The sequence below is a fragment of the Zootermopsis nevadensis genome, unplaced genomic scaffold, assembly GCF_977971745.1.
Source record: "Zootermopsis nevadensis isolate Lab colony 2312 unplaced genomic scaffold, Znev_1.0 Znev_ptg000019l, whole genome shotgun sequence".
Classification (NCBI taxonomy): domain Eukaryota; kingdom Metazoa; phylum Arthropoda; class Insecta; order Blattodea; family Termopsidae; genus Zootermopsis; species Zootermopsis nevadensis.
The window spans coordinates 3,047,665-3,066,815 of NW_028259151.1; the positions used below are offsets into that span (position 1 = coordinate 3,047,665).

A 19,151-nucleotide genomic window follows, 5' to 3' on the forward strand; every position below is an offset into this window, starting at 1 on the left:
AAACACTTTTTATCATATGTAGACATGAGATTTAATCCCCATATTATGGGGCAGCCAGCAGGACTTTAGCTTCAGGTTTAGTAGTATGTTAGTGTGATGCATGGCAAGATGGACCACACATAAACTACATCACATAGACAATAAAGGTTAAAGCACTATGATTTAAAACCAGGGCTGTGGAGTCAGAAGCAATTTTAGGTGGAGTCAGAGTCGGTAAAAATGTACCGACTCCAACCCCATTATAAAATCTTAAGAAAATACTATTTTAACACTTTCACTACCGTGTGAGCCGCCAGCGGCCTCACGCTTAGGGAGATTCAATGATGTGTTGAACCACATGGTGTGGAAATAATGCTTTGTACCTCTTCCTCTGGTACCTTAAGAATACAAACTGTCTACAAATCAACCAATTTCTGCAATAACAATTAGATTTATATTTAAATATATGTTATAAGTCTGAAAAGTAGCCTGATGATTCATGTGGTGGCAATGAAATCTCTTATGGTACCATTTACCATTTCAGTAGGTTTACCATTATTAACACAATGAGCTTTTATGAAGGAGTAGGAGGTTTTAGTATCGACTTCACAGCCCTGTTTAAAACACTAGGTTGCAATGTTTTTAACTTTCTGGCATTAGTTACTCTTTCCCCACATGCAACGAAAAGTCTAAGTTGCACTGAAAAAAAGTGACAGTGGAACCACGGTTCCGGAGAATTTGACGTAAATACGTCTATACGGAAAGGAAGTTTATATATTGGTTTTATTCTAAATATTTCCTTCATACATGCTTTACAATTGCGTAAAATTTGATTAAGACATTGCTTATTTAACTTGAATTAGTTACGCTTAAGATGGGTCTGTGATAGATGAATGTAATGTAAAGTAATGTACTGTAATGTAATGTAACGTTTCCTAGGTAACAACAATGCTGAGTAAACAGATGACTTTTCCTAGGTAAAAATAATGCTGAGTAAACAGATGACGTTTCCTAGGTAACAACAATGCCGAGTAAACACGACGTTCCCTAGGTAACCATTGTTATCGGATCTTACACTTTTTCGTTTCCCTTTTTCGTTACACTTTTTTGCTGAATGACCCTTCCTTATAGACGTATTTATGTCAAAAAACATGACCTGAATGAGGAGTCACATAACAGTTCAACAAGACCATCACCCTGATGACGGAAGCAGCAAGGAACTCCGAAACGTTGGTAAACTTCTGACTACACTGCACTATAACCCAAAAGACAGCCATCTTAAGACCATTTTCATTGCCTGCAGTTAATTCTTTCCAGTACATTAAATATATCACTAAGCAACTTAATATTGGCATCAGAAAGATAAAAATAATACTTGAAACTATTCTTCAAAGTCTACATTGGTTGAATGACAATGTTTGTTATTCATTAAGAGAGGCTGCCATAGATGCTGTAAGAAAATCACATGTATTGGAAATGATTCAAATGCACCATTTCGTAGACATTCTGACCCGAAGTCTAATATCATTATTACAGCATCCCCTTTGCCTTCAATTCTGAAAAGGATCAGAGCACTTCCACATGCATTCAAGTTTAGACCATTAAAATATGTAAAAATATCAGACAAATATGCCACTACACCCAGCTATAGAAAATCTTCAGAACACTTAATTCCTTGAAATGTTTCACCAGTAAGAAACATTTGTATTTATCACACAAATTATCAGGTAGGCACTTTTCTGTAAGACAGCTAACATACTTGAGAATTAACAGTAGCTTGTTCATGTGCACTGCCCATCTCCTCACAAAGGACATTAAAAATACATCATAACAATTTTCATTCCATAAGCCAGTGAAGTCTTCAATAATTATGACATCTTTCTTGCTGCCAATGATTCTCTATGTATGCACCAATGAGTCCATCTACATTTTTATACAATAGCTTTAATATGTGCAATAAACCACTGTATTTTCCTGACACTGCTGTAGCACCATCTGTAGCAACATCAACACATTTGCCACTCAATTTTATTTCCTATTAAGGAATTATGCAAACTATTACAGCCTCACCAGTATCATGTGTCTACAATGATTAACGGAATTTAAAAAAAATTCTCTCTCGATGCTCAACAATATTGTTTTTTTTTTCTTCACACTGTTCTGCCAGGGTTGCTTAGAGATGTGACCCAACGGGTATGACAGATGTTATGGTTCCAGCACAAGACCCTCACCACACTATGGGAAAAATATCTGGGAGTGGTTAGATACAATGTACTCCACAGAGGTAGACTGGGTGTGCAGGGTAAACTGCATAACCTCACTCTAAAAGATTTCTTCCTATTAGGGGCTCTTAAAGGAACATGGATATGCAGTTCTACCCATGCGCAAGTTTAATTAACTTTAAGATCTTGTAGCAGGACTTTGCAAAACTATTATGAGGGTTACTCCAAAAGTAATGCACCATATTTAAAAAAGTCCCCTTTTATTCTACCATGTTGCTATTCACAAAGAACATAGATACATTCATCCCGCTTCTATTAAAACTTAGTCCATCCTTCTCCTGCAAGTGGCACATGTGTATCATTCGTTAAACACGGCTGCTGTCCTTGACGTTCGTCAGGAACAACAAGCTGTTATCGAGTTCCTGGTGTGTGAGAACGAGACGTGGGAAACAGTGGGATTGCAGGTGTACAGTGAGGATACTGTCGATTACAGCACAGTTAGCTGCTGGGTACAAAGAACATCAGGCAAAGGTGGACATGCAAACATTCGCAATTAGCTGCACAACGGCAGACCACAGTCAGTGCGGACAGAAGCCAATGTTGACAGGGTGAACAACATGATCATGTTACTCCGACTGGACATTGCAGAAGCCAATGTGTGCAGAATATTGGAACAGTTGGGATTTTAGAAGGTCTGTGCAAGGTGGTCCCGTGGCAACTGACAGACTCATGTCAGTCTGAGAACCACAGAGGCAATCACAAACTTGAGGAAAGTGTTGCCACACCCACCATACAGTCCTTATCTGGCACCATGAGATTATCACCTGTTCGGTAAACTGAAAGACAGCATGTGTGGGACAAAGTTTGGGGATGATGACTCCCTTGCGACATCTGTGAAAAAGTGGCTCAAAAGCGCTGATCCTGAGTTTTATAATGCGGGCATACATGCCCTTGCTCAAAGGTAGCGTAAGGCAGTGGAGAGATGGAGGCCACGCTGAAAAGTAGCATTTTGTTCCTAAAGGCTATACCTATCCACTGTGTGAATAGCAAAGTTGCAACATAAAAATTGAATTCTTTTAAAAATATATGGTGCATTACTTTTGGAGTGACCCTAGTACAACTGTGAATGTCAGCATGTGGCATGTATAGGAAAACACCATGCGACACACTACTGTTTGCATCAAAATACATGGCTTTCATTTGAAACATGTACTGCACAAGTAATAGGCACACTGTCAGAAAGACTGAATGCATAAATTTAGTTACTTCATTCTCTATGTTGTTTCTCATTACCTTGTCTGCGTGAAATCCTTTGCAATCTTGTGCCATTTGACGGTAATAGTATGTCAAAAACTAAACATCAGATATTTGTTGTTCAACATTTACTGCATATTTTTGTACAAGGAATGACACTATGATGAGCTTGTGTACAAATGTTTCCACCTAGTACAGTAATTCCAAACATGCAAGACATTATGAACCAGGTTAGTTTTCTACTTACTTGAGCTAATTTTTTATTTTGAAACTGAAGAACTTTCATGTCCATCTCTTCTAAAGTTGATATTGGTCCAATTCGTATGGGTTCAAATTGTACTTTCTTGATGGGTGGTTGTCCACTTGTGTTGGCATCTCCTTCCGCTGGTCGTTTTGCCATGGTGATTATGTTAAAATATTTTAATCTGCAATGCAATATATGAAGTGTTACCATAACAAGTCCCAAAGTAGAGACACACAAAACTTTAATCATATTTTTGTAAGGACTCGGAACTTAAACCTAAACCCAACACTGGTTTACACATGACAGGAAAAACAAACCTAATATATAGTGATCTAGTAACTTCATGTCAGTACTTCAGTATCTTATTCCTGAAGTCATTCCAATCAGAAATGTCATATAAACATAGGTCAAATTCTCAACAGTTACATGGCTACAGATGCTTAAAATTCACGATATGAACTTTACATAGAACACCAGGGTCATTTATGTGTCCTAAACAACACAAAACATGACTACAGATGTACTCCCAATGTGACCAAGCACCCAACATTTCAGTCTGCCATAAAACTTGATATATGACATGCATAATATATACAAAATTTAATTATCTTCTAGACCAATAATCACTTAATCATGTTAGATGAGTATGTCTAATGCACATACATAGTTCTAAGTAGGTAGCAGAGTGTCTGACTTTCCAACAACTCAGACTATACATTCCAAATGAATCTCAGTGGTTACAGAGTTATGCATATTTAAAATTGAATATGTGTGCTTCTTGCAGCATCAGAATTTTTATGGTGTAGGTTGTTCATCCTGTTTACTTTGTGTTCATACACCACATGTTTCATGAAAATGTAGAGGCATGAGATCCGTTGACTGCAATGGCCAATTTAACAGACCACCACTACCAACCAACCCATTGGTCAAGGACAGTTTCATTCATGTACTCCCATATGTGAAACAAAAATTCATACTAAATAAATAGTTTAATTAAGATAAACAAAAAATTCTGTGACATAATCCTTTCAGTTTTACAGCAACTGGATTCAAACACATAGAGTTATTAAGATATAAACACTTTTAATATCTCCATTGTGTAGAACTCTCCCCCCATCCAAATCACCATTGTAACTCATTTTCTTAGAATAAATTTCAAAATTAATGTTCCTAGGACTTCAAAAACCAATATAAATTGCAGAGGATAAATAAAAGTAAAATAATGATTTTCCTTCTATACAGTGAGTTCTAAATTAATTATCATTACTATAAACACACTGTTAAAAGGTATGATACAAAATGTACATACAGATCCAAAAGCCAACAAAGACATCACAAATACCAATCATTGAAAGCATGAACAGATTACAAGCACCACATATTTTATTCACGCAGCAGAAGAATAGTAAAGGAAGAAAAATATATCACCAGCAATGTTGCATACCTAGCCAATTCAATATTTTCACTATGCAATGGTCTGTGCTTTTGTTTTGACTGTTACATACTCTTAACATTTTAATTCATGCATTTGTACAACACCAAAACTGAAGAGTAATATCTTCAAATAAATATAACAATTTAAAATTCCAGAGCCAGCTGACAATAATTAGATGGCTGACATTCAAACACTGATAGTTTTCAGTGTTTGAATTATAATTACAAAAACCTTCCCTTCAGAGCACAATTTAACCACACTTTCTCTCTCCTCCACTTCCTACAGCATTTCAATCGTGCCACACATTTAATTCATTGTGCCCCATACACCTTGTCACAATGTAAGTGAACAGATATAACAAGAATTATTAAACATAATATTCAGTTAGTGTTCACACTGCCTAACATCACATATCTCCTGTTGAAACCCATAAGATGGGGGCAGGAAGTTCCTCCAAAATTCTCGCATCTGCAAGTCCAGTGTTATGACCCACAAGAACAACATCAATATCTTCAACACCATATGAACCTCAAGTCTCATTTGCCCTACAAGAACCTAATACTGCATATTAACTGGTACTATTCACACATATGCAGACAGGACATGCATTACAAGGGTCACTGAACTCTTTCCCTGCAATTTCACATTTGAAGAAACAATGTGAAAATGTGAGTGGACCACAGCTCATTTCATCAATATATGTAAAACAATATTTTATGAATGTATATGTCAGCATAATGAATGTTTGTAAATGTTACACAAAACAAGTTCTTATAAAAATACTTTCACAAGGTGTCAAGTAGTGTTAGATAAGTTAGAATAGTTGTTAATAGCATGTCAAATTCAACTTTGGTTGAACTGGTTTATGTTTAGTAACTGTAAATAAAAACCCAAATTCAGATGGAGGTATACATGGTAACCACCCTGCAGTTATTTTCTTATATATGTTAAAATATCAATATGGCAACCATGTAAATTTTCAGGTTATGTATTTTACATATTTATTTAATGACAATGTCAGTAGATTGGACTATACAGCATCGAATGATAGTAATAATGAATTGTGTAGAATATGGGCAGAATCACGGCCTAGTGTAAGCTACTGTCCTTGTATTTGTCTGGAATGTGGGGAAACCACGAAAAACCTCCGTCAGGATAGTCCGTCTCCGGATCAAGATTTAAACCTGGGCCTCACAAATACAAAGCAGGATGCTATACAGCAGCGATGTTCTATGGTTCTGTAACTTACAAGTTTCGAAACAACAAATCTAGAAACAACGTATTATTCTAAGTAATTGGAGAGCATTAAGATAACAGAACGCTAACGCGGCAATGTCAAATTTAAAATTAAAAAATCTGGACGCAAATGCCGATTAAATGTACTTCTTTAGATAACAAAAATTGTGAGACTAACAGAGAAATTCATCCCTCCATTGCAGTTTACTGCACACATTTCCAATGCGTTAAAGCAAAACATGTAAAATTACGAACATAAACATCATTAATCTTATTTCTATACCTACCTGTAACGTTAAAAGAACAATCGTTCAAGCAATGCCAGCACGATATAGTACGTGGTTTTATTATGCTCCTCAGTCTAAGTAACAAGCTTACGTAAAAACATGACGTTAACAATTCAGTCACCCTTTACCAAATCAGGAAAAACAATAAATAATTCTCAAGTACACACATCTTCTACTTCGCCAGCCATCTTGCAAAATGTTAGAGAACACAACATTCCAACGCGAGAACAACAAATTAAGACAATGTTGGCAGTATAGATAATCTCGTTGGCAGACCTGAACAATTATTACTAACCAGCGAACGATGATTTATTGATTGACCAATGAAAAGCTGAACTGTTCCCATGGCAACACACTGGCTTTTTAAGACTCTTACAGTGTTTTAACCTCAAAACTATATTTATTTGTGAATTTACTTACAGGTGAAATATAATATTGCGTATGTTAACGAAGTAAAAGTACATTCACTACATCACAATTTGTTAAAAAGCTAATTTTGAAAGCAAAATTGCTAGGAATGCAAATTTTTATTGATAGAATTGTATTGGCCTAAGAGAAACTATGAATAGCACTGGCAAAGCAGTAGTATATGTTTTCGTTTCAAACATGTTCATGATCTATTCAGTATTTATTGACACAAACTTAATGACATAGGGTATTTCTTATATTCAGGATGATGAAGTTAGGGGCATATCCTGGTCTTGAAGTCAGGTCATGCAGAAATGATATATTGTTTCACCCTCCAGAAATTGTACCACAGTACTAAGCTATATAATAACAATAATAGATTAAAATGAGAAAAAATATGCAAAATATACAAGGTATTAGATCAGAGAATTTACATAATTAGAGTGATAACACACAGTTGGTCAAAGGTGAATAGTGGAGGAGAGAAAGAGCAAAATGTATATAAATTTATTAACTGTAATTAATATCTAATATATTGATAGCAGCACAGTTTTGCAATACGTGATTAAGGAAACAGTTTTTCTTTCAAATGTATCGCAGTCACCACAGATAACATTAGCAGCTGTTGTGCAACAAGCAGGAATATTTTTAATTGAAAGGGTGTAACTGAACATAGAAAAATCTCTCAAATTATGAGTAGGAATGTGGAGACTGATAGCTTCCAGAAGGGAAGGGCAGTATTCAAAACCATGGTAAACTTGCATAAGGATCAGTGCATCACTGCAGTACCTTCTCTTATATAGGGTTTGGAGTTTTAAATACAGTAAAGCATTAACATAGCTGTAATGCACATGGCAGAGGAAACAATTATAACAAAGGGCTGCAAACTTTTGCTGGATACGTTCCAGTTTGTTGGCATCAGTAGTCATAACAGAATTCCAAATGACTGAGGTATACTCGAGCTCTTATCAAAGGTAACATATAACTTATACAGGGAGTCAAGATTAGAGAACAAAAAGGAAAATGTGCAAACGTGACCAAACAACTTACTACACTGTGAAAACACACTGTCAACATGGCTGTGAAATCAAAGTTTAGAATCAATTATTTCCATCTTTTCAATAGTGTAGGTGTGTGTTACAGAGGACTGAAACAGATCATTATCATAGTTCAATGTAGTGGGTTTTCTTGAGGAGGAAATTATTCTGATTTTACTGATAACAGAGTTTCATGAAGTCAGCAGTGCACCAGCCTTGTACAGAGCCAATGTCAGATTTAATTTGATTGCAGTCATTAGGAGATTCAATGGCACAAAATATTTTGATATCATCAGCTAGAAGAAGACACCCTAGAGTGCATATATCATCAATGAATAAGTTGAAATGCAGAGGACCCAAAACAGATCCCTGTGGAAAGCCAGAGAGCACTATAAAAGAAGATGAAAGAGTACCAGAAACATGAACCTGACATTATCTGTTGGTTAAGTAACTATGAAACCACTTTACATAACCACCAGAAAGTCCAAAAGCACTAAGTTTTTTGAGTAGCAAGGTATGACAGACAATATCAAATGCACTGCTAAGATCAAAATAAATGGCATCATAATCATCAATAATAATAATAACAACAACAACAACAATAATTATACCAGTTATTCTGGCAGGTTTTTCATGGTTGTCCCCAATTTCTGCAGTCAATAACAGGATTACACTGCCACCGGGTATAAACCCATTTGCAGTCAATAATAAATAATAATAGGATAGTGCCATGACCACTTCCTTCCACATCCTTTCCAGTTAATTACATACTAATCATCCCATCATTAGAGTTACTTTTGTGCTGTGATATTGAGCACAGCTGTAAAATCTGTCCCACTATACTCCATATAGGCACTTGCGGGGAGAGAAGGTATAGCTACTACTCATTCTTAACCTCGACACTAGGTGGCGGTGAGTGGTTAGCATCATGCTCCGAAGTAGAACCCTTCATTTCATTTTCCCCCTTCCATTTCTATGATAGCTAGTATCACTTTATTAACTACATACGTTTATAAACAACCAAAGTTTGGTCCATCAACCACAAAGGATGCTTGTTTACAAGTTACGCATACCTTTAAGTCTTGATACCTTAGCAGCATACACAGAATTGTCTGTTATTTTGAAGGGAATGGGAGGGTTAAGAAGTCCATTTGTGGATCTGTCTTTCCACCTTGTAACTTTAAAATCCATTTGACAGTGGTCCAGTGATTGAGATTACCTCCTTCTTAGAGACCCCACAGAATAGGAACCCCTTGTCCCTCTTATGTTTTACTTGATGACGGAGACAGAGCCAGTCCCTGAAACGTTGTGTTATGACAAGCATAAGATAATGGATAATGTCCAGAATATTAACAAAAACTAATGAAGAGGCTTTGTTCAATGTAGTATAATTTCCTGGTGAAAGTTGTCAGGGTGATCAAACACAAGGACAAAAATCAGTTCTAAAAATTACAATAAGTACAGTTGAAGTATTATTATATCTACAAAGCTACTAAGATAGGAAGGCAGATGCAGGCTGTTGCATATTATTCCATGCAACTGCACAACAGCAAGGTACATACACCATGATGCAGAAATATTACAACAACCTGCAAATGAGGTGGGTCTGCTGTACAGGAAATGGAGATAGCTGATCCTACCTAATTACATATTAATTTACTGATACCTGAAGTTATTTGAAATCCAAACATATTTCTAATATTTTGGGGGGAGAATCACAATTACATTATCAAAGATATATTTTATGAAAGGGCATAATGCTACCAAAAATATGCATCACCAGTAATTAAATGCCACCTATTCTAATAAAGATGAACATTGTGTTACTTAGGTAATATGGATTTTAGACGTGTGAGACAGGAACTAGTGACTGTTCCATCTACTTCAGCCCCGTTTACATTGAGTGAGTGGTATCTAAACAATCGTCGCCAGTACAGAACAGCAGAAGACCAGCAACAAGTTGCAGAGAGAGTAATAGCAAAATCTGACCTTCTATGTGATTTGATTTCTGATGCCACTAAATACAATAAAGCCGAAGTAGACAAAAAACTTGAAGAAAGAATTAAAGACACTGAGTATCATAAGAAAGAAAATGAAATTAAAAAGAAAGAATGCTGTAAAGAAGAAGAAGTTTTACTTACATACAGAAGAAGGATTATGGATGCTCTAGAATCACTGAAAGAGCAAGCTATGAAGATTTGTAAGAAATGTATCATCCTTAGGTAAGTAAGAATATACAGTTTATCATCAGATGTAGGCTGCATCAATGGGGAATTATATCATTGCCTTTTCCATGTTATGTTGTCATTGCACTGGGCAAGCATTTAGTTCTATCCTGATGGATGGATTTTGTGTGGTTTTTCCTTTGCCTCCATAAATATGTGGAGACATTACCTTAAAACAGGTCATGATTGCCTTCTTCCAAATTCTTCCATAGTCACCATTCTTCCCATTTCTTGATGCTATAAAGCAGTTGAAATAGCATTATTAAATATCCTAACACTCAGTGAGTCAAAATACTACTTCTACTACTACTATTACTTTGTTACCAACACCTACATTGTTGTGACTAGTCATCTCGGGGTCAGCCACCTGCCTGAGTAGATAATTTAATCACATACGAGGTGAGATCGGAAAGTTTCAAGACTGCGCCTATAAAAACCCGTACACTTATCTCAGGTATTAAATTCATCCATCACCCTCGAAGTAGTTCCCCTGGGAGTGAACACAACGATCCCAGCGCCGCTGCCAAGCCTGGAAGCATCCCTGGAAATCTTTCTTTGTCAGCCTGTCAAGCACCATCTGCGATTCTGCCTGAATCTCTTCTATCGTCTCAAATCTCCTTCCCTTTAGCTGAATTTTCATCTTTGGGAAGAGGAAGAAGTCACACGGAGCTAAATCCGGCTAATAAGGAGGGTGCGAGATGACGGCCATGGTGTTTGAGGCCAAAAACTGCCGAACTTTGAGGGCGGTGTGCGCTGGCGCGTTGTCATGATGCAGCAGCCAGTTGTGGTTGCGCCACTTTGCCGGCCGCTTCCGTCTCACATCTTCACGCAACCTCCCATAGCCTATCCCAACAATGTCGCACAAGTCGTTGATGATACGACGTCGATCTTCGTGAATGGCCTGCCGAATCTTCGTAACATTTTCGGGCGTTGTGCTCGAGATGGTCGTCCAGAACGCTCGTCATCATCGACAGAGGTTCGGCCATTTTTAAAACGTGAATGCCACACAAAAGTTTGTGCACGACCCATTGCGGACTCCCCAAATGCTTGCTTTAGTATTTCATCGGTTTCCGTAGCCGTTTTGGCGAGTCTTTGGCAAAATTTGATGCACACTCTTTGTTCATGAAAATCCGCCATTCCGAAATCGCAGGAGTGTCGGTGTAATGCACTACCAAAACGCCAGTAACTAAGAAACAAATGCTAATTCGATGATGCCGGCTGGCACAGTGATTCACTATGAATGTAGGCCACACCCCCTAAAGGCAGAAGCTCGTACTACATCCGGTTCGCCCTCTATTGACACAGTCTGGAAACTTTCCGATCGCACCTCGTACATTATCAAAAATACATCCCTGATGTGACATCATAAACTGGGGCTACCCAGTCACAGTTTGCTGTTGTCAGTTTCCAATACAGAAAGCAACAGAGTCCACAGAAATATCACTCATTACACTGTTTTTACTTAAATTATCAACAGCATGCCAAAGAGTGGTACAACCAATTGTGAACCACCCAAGAGAAATAATGTAGATGGGTTGTAGAAAATGAAAATTGGTTTGTGCATTATGGCAGATAATTCTGGAACCCACTCTAACAATGTATTGTATTTGTTTGGAATAAAACTGTTATAGTAACTCTAACAACATATGATTTCAGAAGCATTTCATGAATGGTTTTAATTAATAATGTGTTTGAATTTCACCAGGAAAGGCCGCTTAGGAATTGATCTAGTACATGATGATGTGGCGCGTGAGTTGCTCAAAGAGGTACAGACAATCGAAGGAGTCCAGTCACTGTTACATCAAACACTGGAACAGGCTAAAGAGCAAATCCGTTTGCTTCGTTCAGCAAAATACTTCCTCGATCGAGATAATGAAGACAAAGCCAATGCCCTCAAGATTGACAAACACTGTATTAGTCTACAAGAGACAAGCTTGAATCTCAGCATGTATCATGGAACTGAATCCCTTGATCCTGTGTAGGTCACAATGCTGTTTTTAATGCTATTATTAGAGAGTTAAGAGAGGTAAGATGAATGGCTTCTCACAGCAGAGGAATGGCATGTTCTCAGGACAGCCCATTTGGGGTTTGTAATGAACAAGATAGCACTAGGGTAGGTTTCTCTCAAGGACTCCTCTCTCAATTATCATTCTTTTAGTACTCCACACTCATTTGTCATTGCCTCAAAAGTCACTCCATTAGGGTCCTTCTCGAGAAACTGGTAGTTACTCAGCTTGTCAAGAAATTCTCCACCTTTTATGAAACACAAAAGATCATTACTATGTTAACAAGATCCTGCCACTGGTCCGAGTCCTGAGCTGGATGACTCCAGCTCACACCCTCTCATCCTGTTTCCCTAATTAATTTTTAATATAATCATCCTTTCAATTGAGCCTAGATCTATCAATAGTTTCTTCCCTTCAGGTTTCTCAATCAAAATTTTGCATGCATTTTTCATCACTGTCATGCATATTAACTGCCCCATCATCTCACCGTCCTTAATTTGATCCTGATAATTTGTTAAAACTGTCATATCTAAATAAAAAAAATGCTTGACAATTCTTTTTCACTTTTTGTTAAATTCTCCAATATAAAATGTAGTGAAAATTAGTTAATCCATTCTTAAGTTGTTTAATGCCCACAGACAGACACCACAGGGTTGCCTAAAAACAAATGAAGTATACCCAAAACATTCTTTGTGATTTTATACATCTTACTGATCTTGATACTAATTTATTTTTTCTTTATATCAGTAAATGTCCAATCTCACTATTCTTAATAATGCACACAATATCTTTATAAATTAATTAAACTCCTTTACTTTTAACAATCTTTGTTATTTGCCTTTTGATTGCTATATTGCAAACATATGATATAGAGCAGAGGTTCCCTTGTGCCCCCCTTAAAACATTTCATAAATTTATCAAATGTTTTAAGGGGGTTAAAACATTTGATAAATTTCACGCCACCCTTCCAGAACAAGTACAAGCAAGCAGATTTGATATAAAATTTAGCTATGAGTATATATTTTTTTATAATTTAGTATATATTATTCAATGCATTTAATTTAAAAAACTAATAAAATATACGCTTCATACCTGGATTAGTGGGATGAATGTGGTTGCTTCTGTGAACATAACTTGTCATAACGAGGTTGGAGTTTTGAAATGGCCACTCTAAGGTCATTTTCCAGGTTCATCATAGAACGATACTTTGTTTTGATGGCAGCCACTGATGAAAATCCAGTCTCGTACAGGTAGGATGTTACGAAAGGAAGGAGGATATTCAGAGCTCTCCTGCTGTGGTAAGGGAACTCCCCTCCAGTGCCCACCCAAAATTCTATGTACGACTTCCTAGGAAACTGAACTTTTAAAGAAGTATCAGATATAATGTCAATATAGTTTTCCAATTCTTCAAGAGAAATGTCGTAATTTTGAGGCGAATCAGCATGGAATGCATCCGTGATCCATTTGTATTTATCACTTACTGCTTCTGGAAAATACTTATAAAACCTGGACTGCAGATTAACCAAGTGAAAAAGTTTTTCATACAAACAACATGACCCCCCAGAAAACCACTCATGCCCCACCCCCAGGGGGCATGCCCCACACTTTGGGAACCTCTGATATAGAGCATTTACATCTCCAGTGAATATTATATTTGCACTGATTCACACTGCAATTCAATATACTTTCCATAAAACATACTGCTGTTATCTATTACTATCTACTTTCATCCACAAATTTATCATGTCTATATCCTGCCCACATTGTGACTACATAGTTTCTGCAACAACAAAAATAGAACCAAATGCATGCCACTAATCCCCAGACACTGCAAAGTCAACAATTATTTTTCTTTCTATTTTATTAAATACTCAATGGATTTAAATAAAATAATTTAATATATTAAAATATTATTATCTAATGCTTTAATATAATTCAATTTGTAAAGAATTATATCTAATTACTTTTTGTAAGTGGAGAGCTGTTATTATCAGCCTAGGAATTTGATTTGTATTTGTCATAGTTTATATAACTTTGGTGTATGGGAAGAAAACCTTTTCACAACAGTTGTCCTTCACTGTACATTTTAGTTAAACACAAATATAATTTTTGTAATTAATATGTTTTAATAGCAATGTAACGAAAGAAGAATGGGCACTTTTCTCCAACAAGTTAAATGAACGTGCAACCAAGGAGGTCAACAATGCACGACCTCTGCATTCTTACATTGACATACTTTTGAAACAAGTTACAGAAGATCTGTGGAATCAGTTCAATGTTACAAATGAGGCATTCAGACGTAGAATTTCAGAAACCAGAGAAGTCAAACTTAAACTTGAAAATGAACATCATGAGGTAATATACAAAAGTTACTGTTTGAAATCAGATAAATGTGTGGATCATAACAACACACAGTTAATTCCTAAATATCAGTATGGAGTCAGATGGCAGTTATCTAATGTACAGTAATGAGAATGGTTTTGTTTTGTACGTGTATTTTCCAGACACTACGGCAAATAAATAAAATGATGCGCAACATTACTCGCCTGGAGAAGGCAATAGCAGAAAAGGAAGGCTTCATAGCATTGGCTCACTCTCGTCTTGGCCACAGGGCACAGAGATCTGCAAGTGAACGTACTAGGTAAAAACGAGCAACATTATGCAATTTCCTGATACCTACACATGTATACAGTCATAATGCAGTTAATAATTCCTGTCCACATAGGACTCAGATCTCCTGTTACCCAAGACAGTTGCTCAAAAAACTGAGCCAAGTGAAGACAAGACTTCTTGGATGAATATGATTCATTAAATTAGGGACTCCTACTTGAAGGGTTGCAGCTAATGATGTTATGACCTCCAAAAGTACAAAATTCAGAAACTGTGTCTAGGAGGTCCCTTTCAAATTCCTGAATATGATTTCCTGGCTCTCAATGAAGACTTTGTCCAGTAAAGTTGTGTGATAGTTAAGTTGCTGCATTAAGTGACGTGGATATGTACCTATTTACTTACTATTTTTGAAAGTGGCATGCAGATCAGATTCACAATCTTTTACAAACACCAAATTCAATATCGTATGCTTGTTAATACAGATTATTTTTGTCAAAACATTAATAGCATATATTTTTAATTTAGAACTAGACTTTTATATTTTAATGTGTACTAACTGATGTTACGATGTCTTAAAACAACTGAATTTGAAATTTTTCAGCATTTAACATATGTTTAATTTTTAAACTGATATTCCTTATTATATGATAAATGTGCATACTGGTAATATAAACAGCACTGGTGAATTACAAATTGGTGTGAATGTGAAAATACAGAGTGATTCTTTTTTAGATGTGCAAAATTTACTAGTGAGTTGTACATCCAAAAACATTGGTGTAGGTTCATATAAACAAGGTTCAGCACATCCTTAGTTTTCAAGTTGGCAACTCAATGTGCTGAAATCTGAGAGTGTGCCTGGTAAGCACAATAGTATGCATAGTAATATGAAGGTTTAAGGTACTTATCTCCAATTATTAAAGTTTCAAGAGGAATTAAATTTTGTCTCCAACATGTTTGTTATTAAAATAATGTACTGATGCCACTAACTTCAGGCTTTTCTTTTTGCAGAGATGAAGTTCAAACAAGATTACTGTCTGAAGTGCGGGAATTAAGAGATAATGTCACAGCATTGCAAGACATGTTATCAGAAGTATGTAGTACTTGAAATGTTAGTAATAAGAATGTGACAGATTTGTCGCACACGTGCAAATATGATAACTGTCCTAGAATTGAAACCAGTGACTGATTCTGTTGCTGTAGATTTTGCATAACAGATTACTGCTTTTAACAACTCTTGACAAATACTTCTGTCTCACATCTTATAGAGAGTTAATTCTTTCTACACTTTGAAAATGAAAACCACCTTAACTTCCTTTCAGTATTGCCCAACAAGTTAATTCAGAGCTAAGGTAAATTCAAATTATTTATATACTGGCATTTCATAAGAAACACTTAACAAGCACAAAATTCTCATTTGTAAAATTGTGTTTATGTATTCCTTCGTTCAAAAAATTATGTTGTATTAATTGCATAGATTGTATGGCATATCATAAGAAATGACAAGATCATGAATGATGTGGGATGACTGGCAGGAAGCCTTTCTCAGCTGTCAATCATGGCTTACACACAGTCCAGTTGGCTGTCACAGTAGCATACTGTTACCATCACACTACCTCAGAGTTAAAATCTGGCCAGCAGCCCCAAAGTACAGAGTTTTTAAAATCCATTATGCCTGAAGCACAATGGTATTATCCCAACATCTGCTTGGAAGAAGAGGATGAACTACACAAACAGAATAGCCAAAATTTGAACTGGAGAGCTCCTAAATATAGAGTGGTAATCACTACACCACAATGTTTGACATGGGTGTCATTCTCAACATAACAGAGAAAAATCACAAGCAAATGTAAAATGTAATTCCTATTCACTGTTGTTGCTGCTTGCCTCCTTGCACATTTGCATAACCACATCCTTTTGCTTGCATTTATGTCACTAATACTAGCAATTCATTAGGTACTCTCCACATACAAGAACACATAACACAATAATCTGATATTTAAACACCAACAGTAAAGGGCTGTTACTAAGAAAATTGCAGACTACTGTGATCTATATTGACTTGTCTGGTGACTTAACGTCCATACTTCATGATATTATTATTCCTGAGGTAATTCCCAGTCAGAAACGTCATATGAACATATGTCTGATACTTGATGGTTAAACAGCTAAATAACTGACTAACTAACTAGATGGCTTACCGAACCCGAAGGTTCATCACCGAATTAACCAAAGCCCTCCACCGGACCCTGTCCTGGGCCAACAAAATCCAGTTTCCTTCAACTCCTATCTCCCATAGATCCCGCCTGAGATTATCCTCCCATCTACGTCTAGGTCTCCCCAGCGGTCTCTTCCCTTCAGGTTTCCCGACAAGTACCCAGTGCACACCTCTTGTTCCATCCATGTGCACTACATGCCCAGCCCATCTCATTCTTCTCGACTTAATCACCCTGACAATATTGGGGGAGCAGTACAGATTTTTAAGCTCATCATTATGCAGTTTTCTCCACACCCCATCGTCTTCCCTCTTAGGCCCAAATATCCTCCTCAACACCCTGTTCTCAAACACCTGCTATGGGTAGAAATACAAAACGGTATGGACATAAAACATGTTGAAAGTTGTACTTCCAGCATGAAAGAACACCCTCACATTTCAATAGACATGTAACAGAGTACCTGAATGAACAGTTCCCTAGCCGATGGATCGGCTGTGGTGGTCTGCAGAATTGCCAACCATTGTGACCAAACCTTACTCACTAGATTTTCACATATGGAGTTACATGAAAAACAAGTTACTATATGAATGCAAAGCAAACAAAACAAGATGTACATAATTGTATTTTCAAAATGCAAAATGCAGGAATGACATAAGGTTAAAATCTTCTTGAATTTCAAATATCCATAGTCCTATAACTACTGAGAATCAGATCTATGTTCACAAGTTTCTCACTAGGAATGACTTCAGGAATAATATCGTGAAGTAATGACACAAAGTCACCTATATACACCTTAATAAATAGTAAAGCTGTAGCAATATGTAGAATGATTAAGATTTGCAATAAGATTAGAATGCATGGCATTCTACTTGAGCCACTAAAGAATTTTCTAAATGTGAGACATGCTATATACTGAACTAACTTCTTCTTCTTCTTCTATGGCACAACAGCTCAAAGTTGAGCCTTGGCCTCCTCCCATATGGGAGGTTTCTTTGTCTTTGAAGTGTGCACTTATTAGTAGTGAGTGACAAGTCCACTGCCTCTGCACAATTTCTACTCAATCTTGATTTGTCTGCTAGAGCCATCTAGTAGAGACTTGGGTGAGAAATGGCCACTGAATTTTACTTATGAAACATCTTGTTTATGCTCATAAGGTTCTTTTACATGCAATAAGTCTACGACAAGGGACCACCAGCTTTACCTCCCCTCCGAAGGAAGTTGTGCTGCAGATTTTTATCACCCTTAAAAATCCATTGACCTTGGCCGGGTTGAACCCGTGAACCTTGGGTCCAGTGGCGAGCACGCTAACCACTAGTCCACTGAGTGCGATGAACTAACCTAACTTAAAATTACAACAAAAATCTAACCTCTTAGCTAATATTCTAGAAATGTAATGATATACGCAATGTTGTTTGTCAACAGGCACAAGCATCTTTACGCTACTTGCTAAAGACACAAATTCAACTGGAAGAAGATATTAACGTCAAAGCCAACACACTAAAAATTGATGAAGTCGACTGTATGCCTCTACGAGAAAGCATGGATTATCATTTCTACTGAGTGGACTTCAAGGAATGAAATAAAGCTCAAAGGAAGGAATGACTAAACAATTAAGTAGATAAAGATACAATCTGGCATATGTCTGTGTTTTGTATAAAATATTTTGAAAATCTGTACTCTTTTATAAATTGTGTTACAATTATATCATGCATTGTGAGAAGCTCTACAATTTCTCCTCTTCATTTTATATTGTTAGGGTGATTAATTCAGGATAAGATCAAGAGGCAAGTAATATGCATGGCAGACAAAACTGCGAATACAGTTTTGGGCAGAAAACCTACAAGGTGACCTTCATGCATATGGAATAATAATATAGCATGTATGCTTAACATAAGACTTGGTCACAAGTTTTTCTCTGAATGTCTCTGGCAATGGTACCATATTACTATGTTCTATCTTATGGACTTTGTATACACAATTTGTCTTAGAAATCTT

General features: G+C 36.6%; 2 protein-coding genes across 14 annotated transcripts in view; one reads left to right on the forward strand and one right to left on the reverse strand.

The window, feature by feature from the left end:
• Bre1 (E3 ubiquitin-protein ligase Bre1) overlaps positions 1-6,879 on the reverse strand; it is a 48,745-nt gene extending 41,866 nt beyond the window's left edge. For 3 of the 8 annotated variants that reach the window (XM_087351433.1, XM_022062996.2, XM_022062998.2), the window contains exons 1-2: positions 6,658-6,879; positions 3,703-3,880 (exon numbers count right to left, since the gene is read on the reverse strand). In XM_087351433.1, coding sequence (XP_087207559.1) covers positions 3,703-3,855 — 153 coding nt within the window. In that variant the 5' untranslated portion in view covers positions 3,856-3,880; positions 6,658-6,879. The remainder of the gene's footprint in view (positions 1-3,702; positions 3,881-6,657) is intronic. The other 5 variants (XM_022062997.2, XM_022062994.2, XM_022062993.2 and 2 more) reach the window with 3 other exon arrangements.
• On the forward strand, positions 1,146-18,881 carry Tektin-C (Tektin C). Of its 6 annotated transcripts, none has more exons than XM_022063000.2 (8): positions 6,973-7,079; positions 8,356-8,616; positions 9,934-10,324; positions 12,033-12,305; positions 14,466-14,688; positions 14,838-14,974; positions 15,952-16,033; positions 18,579-18,881. In XM_022063000.2, the coding sequence occupies exons 3-8, from the start codon at positions 9,939-9,941 to the stop codon at positions 18,714-18,716; spliced, it is 1,239 nt and encodes a 412-aa protein (XP_021918692.1). In that variant the 5' UTR covers positions 6,973-7,079; positions 8,356-8,616; positions 9,934-9,938; the 3' UTR covers positions 18,717-18,881. The 6 variants fall into 6 exon arrangements, with proteins under 6 accessions (XP_021918697.1, XP_021918691.2, XP_021918693.1 ...); XM_022063004.2 differs by having other exon boundaries at positions 8,399-8,616; XM_022063003.2 differs by lacking the exon at positions 8,356-8,616 and adding an exon at positions 9,489-9,702.
• The last annotated feature ends 270 nt before the right edge of the window (positions 18,882-19,151 follow it).